Raw genomic sequence first — 15084 nt, 5'->3', positions numbered from 1 at the left:
TTTTATTTTTAAAAAAAAAAGTTAAACAAAGAGATGGACAAGGCTTGAACCCATGACCATGGGTTTAAGTATGAAGACTCATACCACTTAAACTAAGTACACATTATAATATTAATTTCATTATTATTTTCTTTTATTCCTCTTTATTTAATTTGTGCCCAACCGCTAGTAATATATATATCTATACTATTATAAAGTGAACACATAATATGGTGTCCTGAAACTTGCTTTATTCTCCTCATGCCATGTGGCAGTGTTTTTTATTTTTTTAAAAAAAGTTAAACAAAGAGATGGGTAAGGCTTGAACCCATGACCATGGGTTTAAGTATGAGGACTCATACCACTTAAGCTAAGTACACATTATAATATTAATTTCATTATTATTTTCTTTTATTCCTATTTATTTAATTTGCACACACATCGTGTGTGCCCAACCACTAGTATATATATATATGTACACATAGCTAAAGAGCTTTACAAGCTAACATTTTATAAGAATCGTCTAAAAGGAGCAATAGGTAAGTCAATTGAGTAAGATAAACCTTTAAAGCACCCAGGTTTTAAAAAAAAATAAAAATAAAAAAAATAAAAAATTGTTTGGTCTGGGCGGGTGCGGACAAAACCCGCAACCCGCAATGAAAGAATAATCCAAACCGTACTTGACCCTACTCAACACTTAAAACCGTTCATTTATGTGCGGTTCGGATCAAGTTAAACGATTTTTATGAGTCGGATATCTCTATACCTAGCCCTAATGTAAACCTTAGCATTTGTTTTCCCTTATTCAATAAAAATAAATAAAAAATTACAAAATAGTGTTGAATCTGTTGACCATGTTCTAATTTTAGAAAACGATCAAAGTTTTTGACTTATTTTGAGAAGTAGGCTAAAAATTGATTTTTTATTTTTTATTTATTTTTTTTGACTTTTTTTTTAAAAAATGTTTCAAAAAAGATAAAGATATGATGATAAAAAAAAAGAAAAAGAAAAGTAATGAGTTGCCTTTTAAGCTTATTCCCAAAATAGGCCACAGGATTTTGTCTTGCCACAGAAGGGGAAAAACGACCCCAATCGACATCAGCAATTGCACAAACACCTGTTTGGACGACGAGAAAATCAAATGGGTGCGGAAGAGGAAAGTCAAGAAGCAAACCGGATATCAGGGCCCAACCCTAACCCTAACCCTAACCCTAACCCCAATCCCATGACGCAGGGTCAGTTTCTCTCCTGGAAACGCCAGAAGGTCCTCTCTCTCTCTCTCTCTCTCTCTCTAACTTTTCTAGGGTTACTTAGTCGACTAAATACTCGATTTTGTTATATTAACACTATTAATTTTCTAATTCATGAATTATTTCAAGTAGTTTGGGTTGTTGTTTTTTTCCTTCAATTTGCTTGATACGTGTGAGGGATTATTAGGAAATTAAAGCATTAAAACCGGTGATTAGGAAATTAAAGCTGATAAACTAGTTGTTATGCTTGTACAAGAATGTAATATTTATATCTAGTGGTTTCTATAAAGTCAGTGAGACTTTCACATGCCCAGTGGGCATATGATGTGGTTGAACAAATGAAAAGACATAAACCTACAAGAATTATGTTCATCTGGCGAAGGAATTTCCGAATGTTGAACAAAAAAATAACTACAAAATTCACAAACGTGAATCCCTTTTCTGCACCAGTTTAGTAGTCTGGCATATGATTTTTCGATCATGTTGGCGTTGCGATAATGACATGTTTATCTGCAAACATCATTACTTGAACATGTTATTTAAATTTGTAACTACCCATTGGGTTGGGCTGGCATGATGATGCAAATGCTACCAACTGCAACTAGAATATCAAGGATGCTGGGATTTTGATATTGTGTGATCTCACTTCATCCTTTGAGGTTAGGTCATTGTTTGTTTGGGTGAATAAGGTTAGGTCATTGTTGGCTTCCCCCATGTGACATGGACTGGTTATATGTGTTGTTACTTGTATGTGGGTATGTGTGTAAGTGTACAATTCATGTAATTTTCATGTCCAATGACTTGGGGACAACACCAGCTAGAATGACATGGAGGTAAATGGCATTGTCCATTCTGTCTGGGCACTTTAGCAGACAAGTGTGGGACTCGTGGAAAACAATGTTTGGTAAAGGAAATCTCATTTTCCGAAGACAGAGTTTACCGGTGTTGTAAATGTAGCTAAGTTCTTATGAGAATACCTATGATGTAAATGTAAAATTTACGACTTACTGACTTACTTCTCTAGCATTTTGTTTGAGTTTTTCTTCATTTAGTGGGATTTGACAAAGTTGTAAACCATTGTATTGTTCTGGGAGAGTAGAAGTACTTGACAATTGTCAAGAAAGAAAGAAGACATGAACTGAACAGAACCTAGCCCAACTGGGAAACTGACCTTCTATATGACAATAATATTATTAAATAAAAAAGAAAGAGATTCTAGGCAATAATCAAAATCTTCAATTTCAACGTAAAGTGTGTTTTACAATTTTTTTTCCATGTGGTCTCTTAATAAATCCGGAGTTCATGTAATCAAAGCATTTTCTGCTATGTGATTTTATTTTTTTATTTTTTTATTTCAACCTACCTGGACATTGTATGCATAGTTGTCAAATTGGGATTCGAATCGTGAATCGAAATGATTTTGTACTGAATCGTGAATCAAATCAAATCGAATCGTGAATCGTAAAGATTCGGTTACTTTTTCTAAATTACTTGGAAAAATATATCTACATACTTGGATGTTAAATATATCTTATGAATATGAAATATTTAAACTTAAATTAATGAAAATATTGTTTTGAATTATGATCATGTAGTTCAATAGGTAAGAAGTTAACAATGGTTTCTATGTAAGAACACTATCTTACCTTTTTCCTTTTTTAGATATTTTTTGTCAACCATTCTTAATAAAGACAGTAAACAAAGACAAATTTTCAATTTTCAAAATGACAATAATTTGACAACGATATTAATATTGGGACAATAAGCATACATATTTTTTTTCAAATAATAATGACCAAATAATGAGAAAGTATTATTTAGGATTTTTTATTTTAAAGTCTAAAACATTTTAAAATGTATAATTGACCTTGCCTATGTAATATGCAACTATATTTAATTTAATAAAATAACAATAGATAATTCATGGTATAAGTTATTTTAATCTTAAATATCTTTAGAAGATATATTATGATTATTTAAAGGAAAAAAAAATAAGAATAAAGGTTAAAAGCATGCTGGGTCTGATTGAATTTGATTGGATCTTATTAAAAATTCCATGATTACTAAAATAACAAAAATCTGATAAATTTCAAAAAATACCAGATTAGGGAATGGTTAGGATATCATCTCTTATTTATATTGATGAAGATTAATAATTACAAGGGAGCCTTAAGGCGTAGAATAATTACAAAATAATAACCTAACTAAGATTATTCTAACATTTCTCCTCAAGCTGGTGCGAAGATATCTCTCATGCCCAACTTGCCTAAGATATCATGAAATGGCTTACTCCTAACTCCTTTTTTGAGAATGTCAGCAAGTTGTTCACCAGACTGCACAAAGGGAGTACATATTGTGCCACTAGTGAGTTTCTCCTTAATGAAGTGGCGATCAATCTCAACATGCTTTGTCCGGTCATGTTGAATCGGATTGTGAGCGATGTTGATAGCGGCCTTATTATCACAATATAACCGCATGGAGTCTGTTTGATCAATTCCTAGATCACTCAACAATAACTTGATCCATAAGAGCTCACACACCCCTTATGTCATAGCTCTAAACTCAGCTTCTGCACTTGACCTGTTAACCACATTCTGTTTCTTACTCCTCCAAGTAACTAGATTGCCACCAACAAAGGTGCAATACCCTGAAGTCGATCTCCTCTCAGTCACTGATCCAGCCCAGTCAGCATTTGTATAGGCTTCCACACGAAGATGATTATACTTTGAAAAATAAAAACCCTTACCAGGAGCACATTTCAAGTACCTCAAAATTCTCATGACAGCCTCAAAGTGAATCTGATGAGGAGCATGTATAAACTGGCTAACCACACTGATAGCAATGGCAATATCAGGACGGGAGTGAGATAGGTAAATGAGCTTACTCACTAATCGTTGATAGCTCCCCCTATTAACCCTATCAACAGCTGCTCCTCCTTCATTATCTCCCAGTTTCTGATTGGGTTCCAATGGAGTGTCACATGCCTTGCAGCCAAGCATCTCGGTTTCCTTCAATAGATCAAGTACATACTTCCTCTGTGAGATAAATATCCCATCCTTGGAGCGAGCAACTTTAATTCCCAAAAAATACTTCAAGCTTCCCAAGTCTTTGATTTCAAACTCATTGGCTAAATATTTCTTCAACAGAGGCATTTCCTCACTATCATCGCCCGTAAAAACTATGTCATCTACAAAAACAATGAGTGTTGTAGTCTTACCACTTGAGGAATGTTTCACGAACAAGGTGTGATCTGTCTAACTCTGTTTGAAGCCATATTTAAGCATAGCTTGAATGAATCTCTCAAACCAAGCCCTTGGAGACTGTTTGAGACCATATAATGATTTCCGTAGCCTGCATACTTTGCCTTCTGTCTAATAATCCTCAAAACTAGGAGGAATATCCATATATTCCTCTTCTTTGAGGTCACCATGGAGAAAGGCATTCTTTACATCAAACTGATGAAGTGGCCAATCTAGATTAGCTACTAAAGAGAGAAGTACTCTGACTGAATTCATCTTAGCCACGGGTGCAAAGGTCTCCTGATGGTCAACCCCATAAGTTTGAGTGAAGCCTTTTGCCACAAGTCTAGCCTTGTAACGCTCAATAGAACCATCTGTTTTGTGTTTTACAGTATACACCCATTTGCATCCCACTGGTCGTTTGCCCTTAGGTAACTCAGTCAATTCCCAGGTGTCATTGTTCCTAAGGGTTTTCATTTCCTCAATCATGGCAAGTTTCCACTCAGAGATAGCAAGAGCATCCTGAAAATGGTTAGGAATGCTAATAGAGGAAATATTTGACACAAACGCTCTATATGAGGACGACAAATGAGAGTAGGATACAAAATTGGATATAGGATGTTGAGTACAAGATCTCACATCCTTTCTCTTGGCAATAGGAACATCAAGATCAATGGACTTAAGAGATTCAAAGTTACCTGAACTCTCATCAGAAGCAGGAGATGGCAGTGGAGGAGCAGAAGTGGTCTCCTGTATCCATTTAACTTTCTGTCGGTCTTTATCCCTGATATAAACTTGCCCTTCTTTATCCTTGGTGACATTGGGTTCTGTAGTTCCAATAGAAGGTGGTGGTGCAAGAACCACTGGTTCCACCATAGGAATCACAGGAATCACTTCACACCAAGGCTCCCTCTGAAGGGAGGACTGTGACACCGGAGAAGACAAGAAATAGGACTGAGACTCAAAGAATGTGACATCCATGGACACAAACCACTTACGAGAAAGAGGGTGGTAACACTTATACCCTTTTTGAGTAGGAGAGTACCCAAGGAAAACCCATTTGAGGGAGCGAGGGTCTGGCTTTCCACGAGTAGGAGAGTGGTTGTGGACAAAACAGACACAACCAAATATTTTGGGAGGAATAGAAAACAAGGACTCGGAACCTAGGAGGACTTGAAGGGGAGTTTGTTTTTGCAAGACCTGGGTAGGAAGACGATTGATAAGATGGGCAGCGGTGAGAATAGCGTCGCCTCAGTAGGACCGAGGCACACTCATAGAAAAACACATACATCGAGCCATGTCAAGAAGATGGCGATTCTTGCGTTCTGCCATCCCATTTTGTTGAGGGGTATTAGTGCAAGAGGTCTGATGGATAATGCCATGAGTAGAAAAATATTGCCCTAACCCAGAAATGGAAGAAACAGTACCATCTGCAATCCTAACTTTGTCCTGACCTGAAGAGGGCTTATAGGTAGAGAAAAGATCAGAGGAGCCAGACATATGATCTAAGGCACCAGAATCAATAATCCAGGGCAAAGACTTATGAGACAGGAAAACACAAGGGGAAGAGGCTAAGTTATCTGAGCGGGCAAACGACGAGGAAGATGTACCGAGAGCAGTAGAAGACCGTCGGTCTAGCAAGTGACGCAGAACATCCTAAAGCTCAGGAGTAGTCATGCCACAGAGACCATCAGAAGCCTGGCCAATGGAAGCGGAAGTAGCATCAAGTGCATCCACAGCACTAGACTGATGAGCCCGTGAATGGGAGCCACATCCTCGAGACTGGCCTGATCGACCTCCTCTAGAACCAGACCGATCACTGCAACCCCCGGATGGAGGCCCATGAAGCTTCCAACACGTCCCACGAGTATGCCGCGACTTTTTACAGTGATCACAAAATACAGACTCCTTGGCGGTAGACGGAGGAATGAGAGTCAGGCTGAGGCCATCTCGAAGGGTAGACAGTAATACTGAGTGGTCAGTAGAGACTGGGGACATCATAGCAGACCGGTGACTCTCCTTATTCTGTACATAGGCAAATGCCTCCTGAAGTGAAGGAAGAGTGTCCATACCCAGAACTCAACTCCTAACTGGATCATACTCCACATTGAGGCCTGCTAGAAACTTGAAGACTCGTTCCTGTGCAATGAACTTCTTGTACCTGACTGAATCAGTAGTGCAAACAGGCTTATAGTCCTGCAGGTGATCAAGGCGTTTCCAGCTGTTGGTGAAGAAGGTGAAGTACTGAAGAACCGTCTGCTCCCCCTGAATAGAGCTCTCAATAGAGCGGCGTAACTCAAATGCCTGTGAGAAATTCCCTTTGCGGGAATAGGTGGTAGTCACAGCATTCCAAACATCCTGGGCCGTCTCCATAGATAAGTAGCTCTCGCTAATGTCCGGTACCATTGAATGAATAAGGTAACCCATAATCAAAGAGTTGGTAATCTCCCATTGGTCATAACCCGGCCTGTATCCTGCCATCCACATACCCCATCTTCCCTTTGCTCTTCAGAAACATAGTCAAACTCTGCCACTACGCGAGATAGGTCTGACCATTAAATAGAGAGGTTGTGATTTTAAGACTAGGGTTAGGGTTTTCAGTCATAGTAGTAGGTATAAGGAGACTTTCACTCCTAGGTGTCTAAGAAGTAGTGGACACATCGGAAGAATTTGCCATAGGTACTGTACTATTGAATCCGCAACAAAACTAGTGCCAATCACAAATTTGGTAGAGGATGGTGGAAGGGAAAAACAAACACAACGACCACTAGGGCAATATAAAGAGTGAACAACTCATATATATATATATATATATATTTTCTGTGTGTTTTTTTTTTTTTTTTTGTGGAAGAAAAGAGAAGTAAAATAAAAGATAAATAAATAACTCAAGAAAGAGAGACAGACAGACGACAAAGAACCAGAGGCCGTCGGCTAAAGACAAATAGAGGAAGACGACGAAGAACCAGAAGCAGGCGACACATGAGTCGAGTAGAGAGAGAGGCGAGGCAGTCGACTGAAGCCAACGAAGGCTTAGAAGCTGTCGGCTGGGTCATCCAGTGGTCGACGAAGACAATGAAGATGATCTGAGGGTGATTCAATGGTCCACATTCATGCACCAGGTGATTTCTGAACCCTAGGTGAGCCGAAATCCCTCAGGTGTGAGCTGAAACCCCTCAGGCTTGAGCTGAAATCCCTCAAGCTTGAGCCGGCTTGAGCTGAAACCTCTCAGGCTTACTGCTAAAGTGGGTTGTCTTTGGCGGTGGTTGGTGGCTCCGGTGAGTACTGTATGGGTAGATGGGTTTAGGTTTTTTTGGTTTAGGTTTTAGGGTTCGGCTCTGATACCAAGATAAATTTCAAAAAATACCAGATTAGGGAATGATTACGATATCAACTCCTATTTATATTGATAAAGATTAATAATTACAAGGGATCCCTAAAGCATAGAATAATTACAAAATAATAACCCAACTGATATTATTCTAACAAAATCATGTACATATATTGGATATTTTGGTACTAAATGCTATTAAAAGTTGTATTATGCCATTTTCAATAAAAAGATAGAGAAATAAAAAGTAAAAAATCTGTCAGACTCGATAGTTGCAAAAATTGCATGAATTGTAAAAAGGGAATCGAATCATTAATCGATTGTGAATCGTGCGATTCACTGGAGATTCACTTCCAAAATAAATTTACCCATAGATTCTTATCGATTTTGCAAAAATTGTGAATTGAATCGTGAATTGAATCGCAAATCGAATCACGGATCGTAAGATTCTGATAACAGAGATTGTATGTGCATAAACCCAAGAAAGTTTGTCAGATTGTTGTGAAATTTCTTGCTTTATCTAGAATCTAGTATTCAACGTTCATCATATGGTATATAACCAATATTACATATATGTCTTGTTTGTAGGATGCAGATGCATCCGCTAGAAAAGCTGAAGCTGAAAGGAAACGTGCAGAGGATATAGCTGCAGGGGTAGTGCAGATGAATGGCAGGGAGCTTTTTGCACATGAACCTTGGGTTTTTGACAATTCTCTTTATTGAGGGTTGGCTTTTGTAGAATGCATTTTGCTCACTAGATTTTCTTGTCAACAAACTTCACTTCTTGAACATAACAATTCATTCATGCTTCTTTATATAGTTTATTGTAGAAAGTGACTTGTTTCTTAGAATTTTCTTGTTTTCTTTTTTGCAAGTTTGCTGTAAATCTGAAAGAAAGCGAGCTGCTATGGCATCAGAGGACAAACGTGTGTAAAAAGGCATATTTTTCTGTTTTATAGCTGCCCAATCGTCCTTTTAAGTTGAGAGTATATTTACTGAATGGTAACACTAATTCTGTTTATTTATTTTAAATGATGGTTTGCCTGCTTGGAGCTGCTTTAATTAATCAAATCATGCTCAAATTTTGTTGATATATATTTCTTCAGCTTTTGATGCAAATTGACATTTCATTTTGCATATTATATGCACTACTGCACAAGGACACCAGCTAAGTGGCGGAATTCAACCAACTGGAATAGAATATTGACAAAAATGATATATCGCTGCTTAAAAAATATGGATATATTGCAAAATATTGATATTAATTCAGATGAATTGGTGGAAAGTAATGTTGTAAATATTGTGGATAGCATCAACATATTGAGATATTTAAAATATATGGATGGATATATTGCAATTAGATGGAGATAATTCCTTGGCAGTCTTGCACAGCAATATTATAATGTAACTCTATCAACATGAACATGGTTAATAACCGCAGCATGGCCCCTTCTGTAAGTGCAGACATAAAACATCCTACCAATGTTTGGGCAAACCCTTAAGACAACTAGCTAGTACACATGATTGTTGCTTTGTACATGTCCTTATACTATAAACATCTTCTTTCATGTTAGCTGCTTTATACATGATTTTTTCTTGTTCATATTTTGTCTGGGGACATAAAGCTAGCTTGTTGGTTCTTGCTTCCATTGTCACAAGTCACGGAAACCCCTTCTCCAATATGCTCTTATCAGATGTTGAAATCTTGTTTAGTAAATGCACTGTTAACGCTCATAGTTAGTGGCTGTGGTATGTGGTTGTTCAAGTGAGCTGTTCGATGCAGTCTCTACCTGATCACTCCGTGTCGCCACCATGACCGGCTCCTCCATCCCATGCTGGTGTCAAAATATAAGCATAAATCTGACTTTTAGCACAAAATAAACAACAATTATGCATTATGCACACAGGCATCATGAATAGACCAAATACATTAGTGTGTTAGGGGATAAACTACCAAAAGGTCTTAATAGTTAGACTTAATTTTTATTAAGTCTTATTGAAAATTAGTCCTATTAAAATCGTCGTTAAAAATAATTTTTTGTGGCGATTTTTTACATGTCGTTAAAAATTAATAATTAGTAATTTTATTTTGTCAAGATTTTTATAAATTGTCGCTAAAACTTACAATTAGTCACGTTTTTCTGCAACGAATTTTTCAAATTATGGCTGAAAGTTGAAAATTAGTGACCTGTTTGTGATGATTATTTTTAAACTGTCACTGCAACTTAGAAATAGTAACGTTTTTTGTGACAATTTTCAAACTGTCGTTGAAAATTAACAATCAGTGAGGTTTTTTAATAGTGTTTAATAAAAAATGTAGCTAATTATCACAGGATTTATTAGACAATAAGTCTACCTCTTAGGATCTATATGTCAATGCCCCTGGTGTTAATGTTCATCAACTAGGTTGCATTTAAAATGGGTATATATATATATATATATTCATCTCTGTCGGACTTCTTTTGAATTAATATATTTGCTTATATTTATCACTATTGAAATTTTCAAATAAATGATGTTAAAATGGGTTTAGGTAAGAAAGAAATGAACCTGAATCGGAGAAAATAGGTCTGTTGGTGGCATAGAGTTGGGGTCTGTTGAAGCATAGGCATGGTGCCATGCTGGAAGGTTCTCAATATCTGATTGGTCAACGCGGCACTCCCACATGCCTTGTGGATCCATTTGTGAGCTTGACCCTTGCAGCATTGGCTCATACACTGCATTTGAAGCATCTCTAAAACAGAAAATATATGTATATATATATATATAAACCATCAGTTAATATAGTACTGTTGTCAGAGGTCCTATAATAGCTTGATTGGCCCTAAAAGGACTTACAGAGATCTAACAATTTAAGAACCTAATTAGGAAATTTGTCGAAACTTATCTGATCCAATCGGATACAAATCCAATGGAATGGTTAGAAGATTAATCCAAATATCAAAAATTCGATCAGATATCGGAAATTCAATCCATTCGCAAGCCTAGACTATCAAGTAAGAGTATGGTCTAATAATAATTGCAATTGATTTGGTTTATAATAATTGATGGATGTTCTTTCTTTCTTTCTTTTTCTTCCATTTATGTATTGTGAATTGGAGTAAACTGCTGCTATATATATTGCCACTATTGCTACATACCTGAGGGGAATAAAAGGAACAGATGCATCGAACATTTGGGCATGGTTGTTCTGGCCATTATCTGAGTCAACGACGGTGTTCTCACAAAATATTGGCATCTGTTGTTGCTGCTGCAGCATCTCCTGTAGTATGCTAATTTTATAGCTAGTAATCGAATAATATGCGCACAAAACACTTGTGAAAGTTTACTTATCACGAGAAAAGAGCTATCTTGTGTTATTCTGTTAATTACCTGCATACAAGATTGATTATAAGAAGAAGATGATGCTTGGTTGTTTAACAAATATTCCTGCATTAAAAATAAAAACTCAGCAGCAACAAGAACATTCCATTTAATTTTTTTTTAATTAAATTAAACAACTGTAATTAGAGAGTTAATCAAATTAAGTGAAGGATTTATATACCTTTTTCTCTGTGACGGTCGTCAAGATGTGTTCAAGTTTTTTCTTGCATGACTCAAGCTCCTCCAGAGACGTCAAATTTGATGGATCAGGCTTGAAAATACTGCATTTGAGTTTTAGAATGAGAAATGTGTAAGCCATTTTGATGTGATAAATTACAAAGAAAATTAAATAATAAAAAAATTGTTTTATTTAATTTTATAATTTCCCAGTCTTGGTGGCAAAAAGTTGTGAAGATGAGTTTTGACAATTCTTTTTCATTTTGTTTCTTTTTCTCTCTTGATTCCAGTTACTTCTTTTTTTTCCTCAAAGAGATTGGATTAGTGAATGGATAACCTTAATTGCTCCTCAGCAGTCTCAAGTTGTTGATGTAAAATGCCAATTTCCTGTACACGCTGTTTGAAATATAAGAGGACTATACTATTTGTTGAACTTAGAATCCTTGAGACCAATATTTGTTTGTCATCGAGGTTACTTTTGCAAATGAAAAAAAAAAGAAGAAAATAAAAAGGAAAGTACTGTACAGTAATTCTCTTGCCTCAATTAACTCAATGTCCGACTTCATGGCTCCTTGACTGAATCAAAGGATTATTATTGAACCACATATCCACAAAAAAAAAAAAAAAAAAGTAAAAATAAAATAAAATAAAATTGGGTGATTAAGAAACAAATTAATTTTTAAGATTTTTGTCATCGCAAATAAATTATTAAGAAATAATGAATACCCATAATTTGCAAAAATGACATTATCTCCTCAATTCAATTCAGTGGAAGAATAATTAACCCTTGAGATATGTTTAGATCTTGAATTTGTTGATGAAGTCATGAAAATATAATTATTTATACATATATATATTTTTTTTACATTAATTAAACAAACAAAAAAAAATGTATTTTGTTTACTAGAATTTATTCATTTTCTTAACCCAATCAAAAAAGATTACTTAAAAGATTTAACATCTTTTGATTCATATCTACAAATCCTTGTATCACCCCCATTCTGGGTATGAAAGAGAGAGGCAGACAAACTTGGTTTGATGAAGAGCAACTTCATTTTCAATCCAGAGTTGATTCAGTGCGCTGATCAAAAACTGCATGAGTTCACAATAGTTGCGTTAAAAGTAGGATTGCAAATTAATAGAGTCGTTCATGAACAGATTTGAGTTCGGCTCGATAAGAGATTCTTCGAATTCAGTTCGTTATTTTATTTTTTTTTAATTTTTATTTTTTGCGTTCGAGCAGCTCAAACATTCTGAAACTCGGCTCGTTTAATATTTATTATTTATATATTAAACAATGTAAAAATATGTATAAAAAATAAAATAAATATGTTATTAATATATTTAAAAAATATATTGATAGTGCATTTATATAATAGTGGTAGTAAATATTATTATTTTAGTAAAATATTGACTTGTTTTTTAGTATGTTTATATATGTTGTATATATAAATGTATAATCAAAATTTTAATTATAATTTTAGTCTCATACGCAAGTATAAATTTATAAAAATTTTGGCTTGTTAAGGATCATAAATAAGCGCAAACTCGAGTCAAATCTAAGCCAACTTAATTTGAGTTCGGTTCGTTAAATTTTTATTGAGCTTAAGCTCAAGCAAGAATTTATTAAAATCTTAATGAATAAATCTAAATATACTAAAGTTCAGGTCGGTTCGATTCGTTTGCAGCCCTAGTTAAAAGTAGTTAAAAAAACAAAACCGCACATAATATTTGCTCGAACCTATGTGGATAAATTTATTTTTAATCTTTACCCCCGCCCCCCTCATATTGGCCCAATAAAAGGAAAATAAACAAAATTATTAATATGGTAGAATTCAATTTTGTGTTCAATTTACTGGGCTTGGGATCTTTAAATCCAAAATTATTTGTCCCAATGCATTTTGAACTACATTCATTTGATATGAGCTATTTTGACTAAATTAATCAATAAAGACAAAACATGCTAATTTAGTTAATAAGACAAAATATCACGTTTAAACTATAATTATTTTATTTTTTTCTCTCATAATCATCAAATCAACTACAAAAAAGATCAAAAAATAAAATAAAATAAAATTCAAACATACCTTTTTTAACCAAGCTAAAATAATTAAAAAATAAAGCTAAATTAGTGTGATAAAAATCTCGAGACATGAAAATCTCAAACACGATTATGTGGCTAAAGTGTACTAGGACATAGAGACCGCAACTATTGATTCAAGGATAGTGCAATATCACATGACTTACACACTATCTTACCTCTCTACTTCCAAGCATAGTGCAAGAACTGCAAAAAATTAATAACAATAATAATTAATTAATTGATTGATAAACATAAATAGTAATAACTCAAAAACCAATGAGTACTCTGTTTTCTTTCTCGTTTTCTCAGTATACGAAATGAGTGATTGTTATAATTAATTTTAACTTAGAATAATGGTGGATTGATTACATACCAGTCTATGTCTTTGCGTGGGGAAGAAGATGTAGCACTGCACAAATAACCATTATGATTATGACAAGTCACTCAGAGAAAACTTTAAATCAATTCAATTAGTGAGAAAGAGAAATTTAAGAGAATACTTTGACATTTCTCGATCAGAAAGATTTATGAAACGAGTAAACACATCTTCAAGCCTGATTTTCAATAATCATAAAATGAGTAATATTAGTAAACTAAGTGGTTTGTTTTTGAATAACATATTACACAAAGAACATATATATGAATTGAAAATATGTGACAAAAATAACATAAAAATGTCAAAACATGCATGTGAATTGAACATATATATGCCATATATGATGTTACCAGCACCTACCTTGTTTTAGGGGAGGAGAAGTGAGTGAGACGAGCAGAAGGAGAGAACATAATAAGAGCAACATCGATGTCACACAGCACAGATAGTTCATAGGCCTTCTTGATGAGTCCATTCCCACGCTTCGAAAACGTGACTTGTTTATTTGTGTTGTTTACTATTCTCTTTATTTCTAATTTTACCCGACCCATTTCCAATCCCTCCTATATATCCATTCCCATCAAAACTACAACCTCAAAGAAGTGGTGTTGTTTATATATAGAAAGAGAGAGAGTAGTTCAAGGTTGATATTGATTTAGCAGCAATGCTAGGTATCATGAAATTTTTTTTATGAAAATAATTATGAAAGTTTTGTGACATTTGAATTACACTTAGAATAAAGCACCACACACTAATTAAGGTAATCCAAGAATCATAAATCTTTCATGATCATTTTTATGAAATTTTTTTTATAATTCCTAACTTTTCTCTTGATTTAGTGGTTAACGTATCTTTAACATTTAAGAGTATCTCCAACGGTAATAGGCATTTTACCTATCTAAATATTACTATAAAGTATATATTTTATTTTATCTATCAACTATTTCATGTTTCTACTCCAACCATGCTCTTTATTTTAGCTATTCATCTAAATACTATTAATTTTATAAAATGTCACATCAGCAACAAAGATGGAGGGAAATGATCCTAATGATTAAACTCATTTTGCCTAGCCTTGAAAGCTAGCTACATGTAGCTAGTGAATATGAGTTGAACTAAAATGCCTAATCATATGCCTAGTGCATTGGAGTTGAAAAAAATGAGTTAGAGCATCTCCAACGGTAGTAGGCATTTTACCTATCTGAATATTACTATAAAGTATATATTTTATTTTGCCTATCAACTGTTTTATGTTTTTACTCCAACCATGCTCTTTATTTTAGCTATTTATC

The 15084-nt window shown here is 34.7% G+C and overlaps 1 protein-coding gene and 1 non-coding gene across 2 annotated transcripts; one reads left to right on the top strand and one right to left on the bottom strand.

The window, feature by feature from the left end:
* Positions 1-1105: 1105 nt before the first annotated feature.
* Positions 1106-8629, top strand: LOC114265822 (uncharacterized). The gene is made up of 2 exons (XR_014364809.1): positions 1106-1243; positions 8392-8629. It is a non-coding gene; the product is annotated as an uncharacterized LOC114265822 (transcript).
* Positions 8630-9145: 516 nt separating this feature from the next.
* Positions 9146-14366, bottom strand: LOC114265831 (agamous-like MADS-box protein AGL66). The gene is made up of 8 exons (XM_082918635.1): positions 14156-14366; positions 13920-13973; positions 13793-13828; positions 11674-11811; positions 11341-11440; positions 10937-11225; positions 10347-10530; positions 9146-9631 (listed from the first exon to the last, which is right to left on the bottom strand). The coding sequence occupies exons 1-8, from the start codon at positions 14341-14343 to the stop codon at positions 9583-9585; spliced, it is 1038 nt and encodes a 345-aa protein (XP_082774761.1). The 5' UTR covers positions 14344-14366; the 3' UTR covers positions 9146-9582.
* Positions 14367-15084: the final 718 nt, after the last annotated feature.

Source organism: Camellia sinensis, chromosome 3, assembly GCF_055761805.1.
Source record: "Camellia sinensis isolate YWXY chromosome 3, ASM5576180v1, whole genome shotgun sequence".
Taxonomy (NCBI): Eukaryota; Viridiplantae; Streptophyta; class Magnoliopsida; order Ericales; family Theaceae; genus Camellia; species Camellia sinensis.
The sequence above is the reverse complement of the archived record's forward strand: the minus strand, read 5'-3'. Positions and strand labels throughout refer to the sequence as shown.

Bases quoted from the DNA above. Each gene is read 5' to 3' on its own strand.
- LOC114265831 (XM_082918635.1), bottom strand. From the start codon at position 14,343: ATGGGTCGGGTAAAATTAGAAATAAAGAGAATAGTAAACAACACAAAT. The intron at 11,441-11,673 runs GTTATCCATTCA...ACTCAAATGCAG, and splicing joins ACTGCTGAGGAGCAATTAAG to TATTTTCAAGCCTGATCCAT. The intron at 10,531-10,936 runs GTATGTAGCAAT...TTTCTGTTTTAG, and splicing joins GTTCCTTTTATTCCCCTCAG to AGATGCTTCAAATGCAGTGT.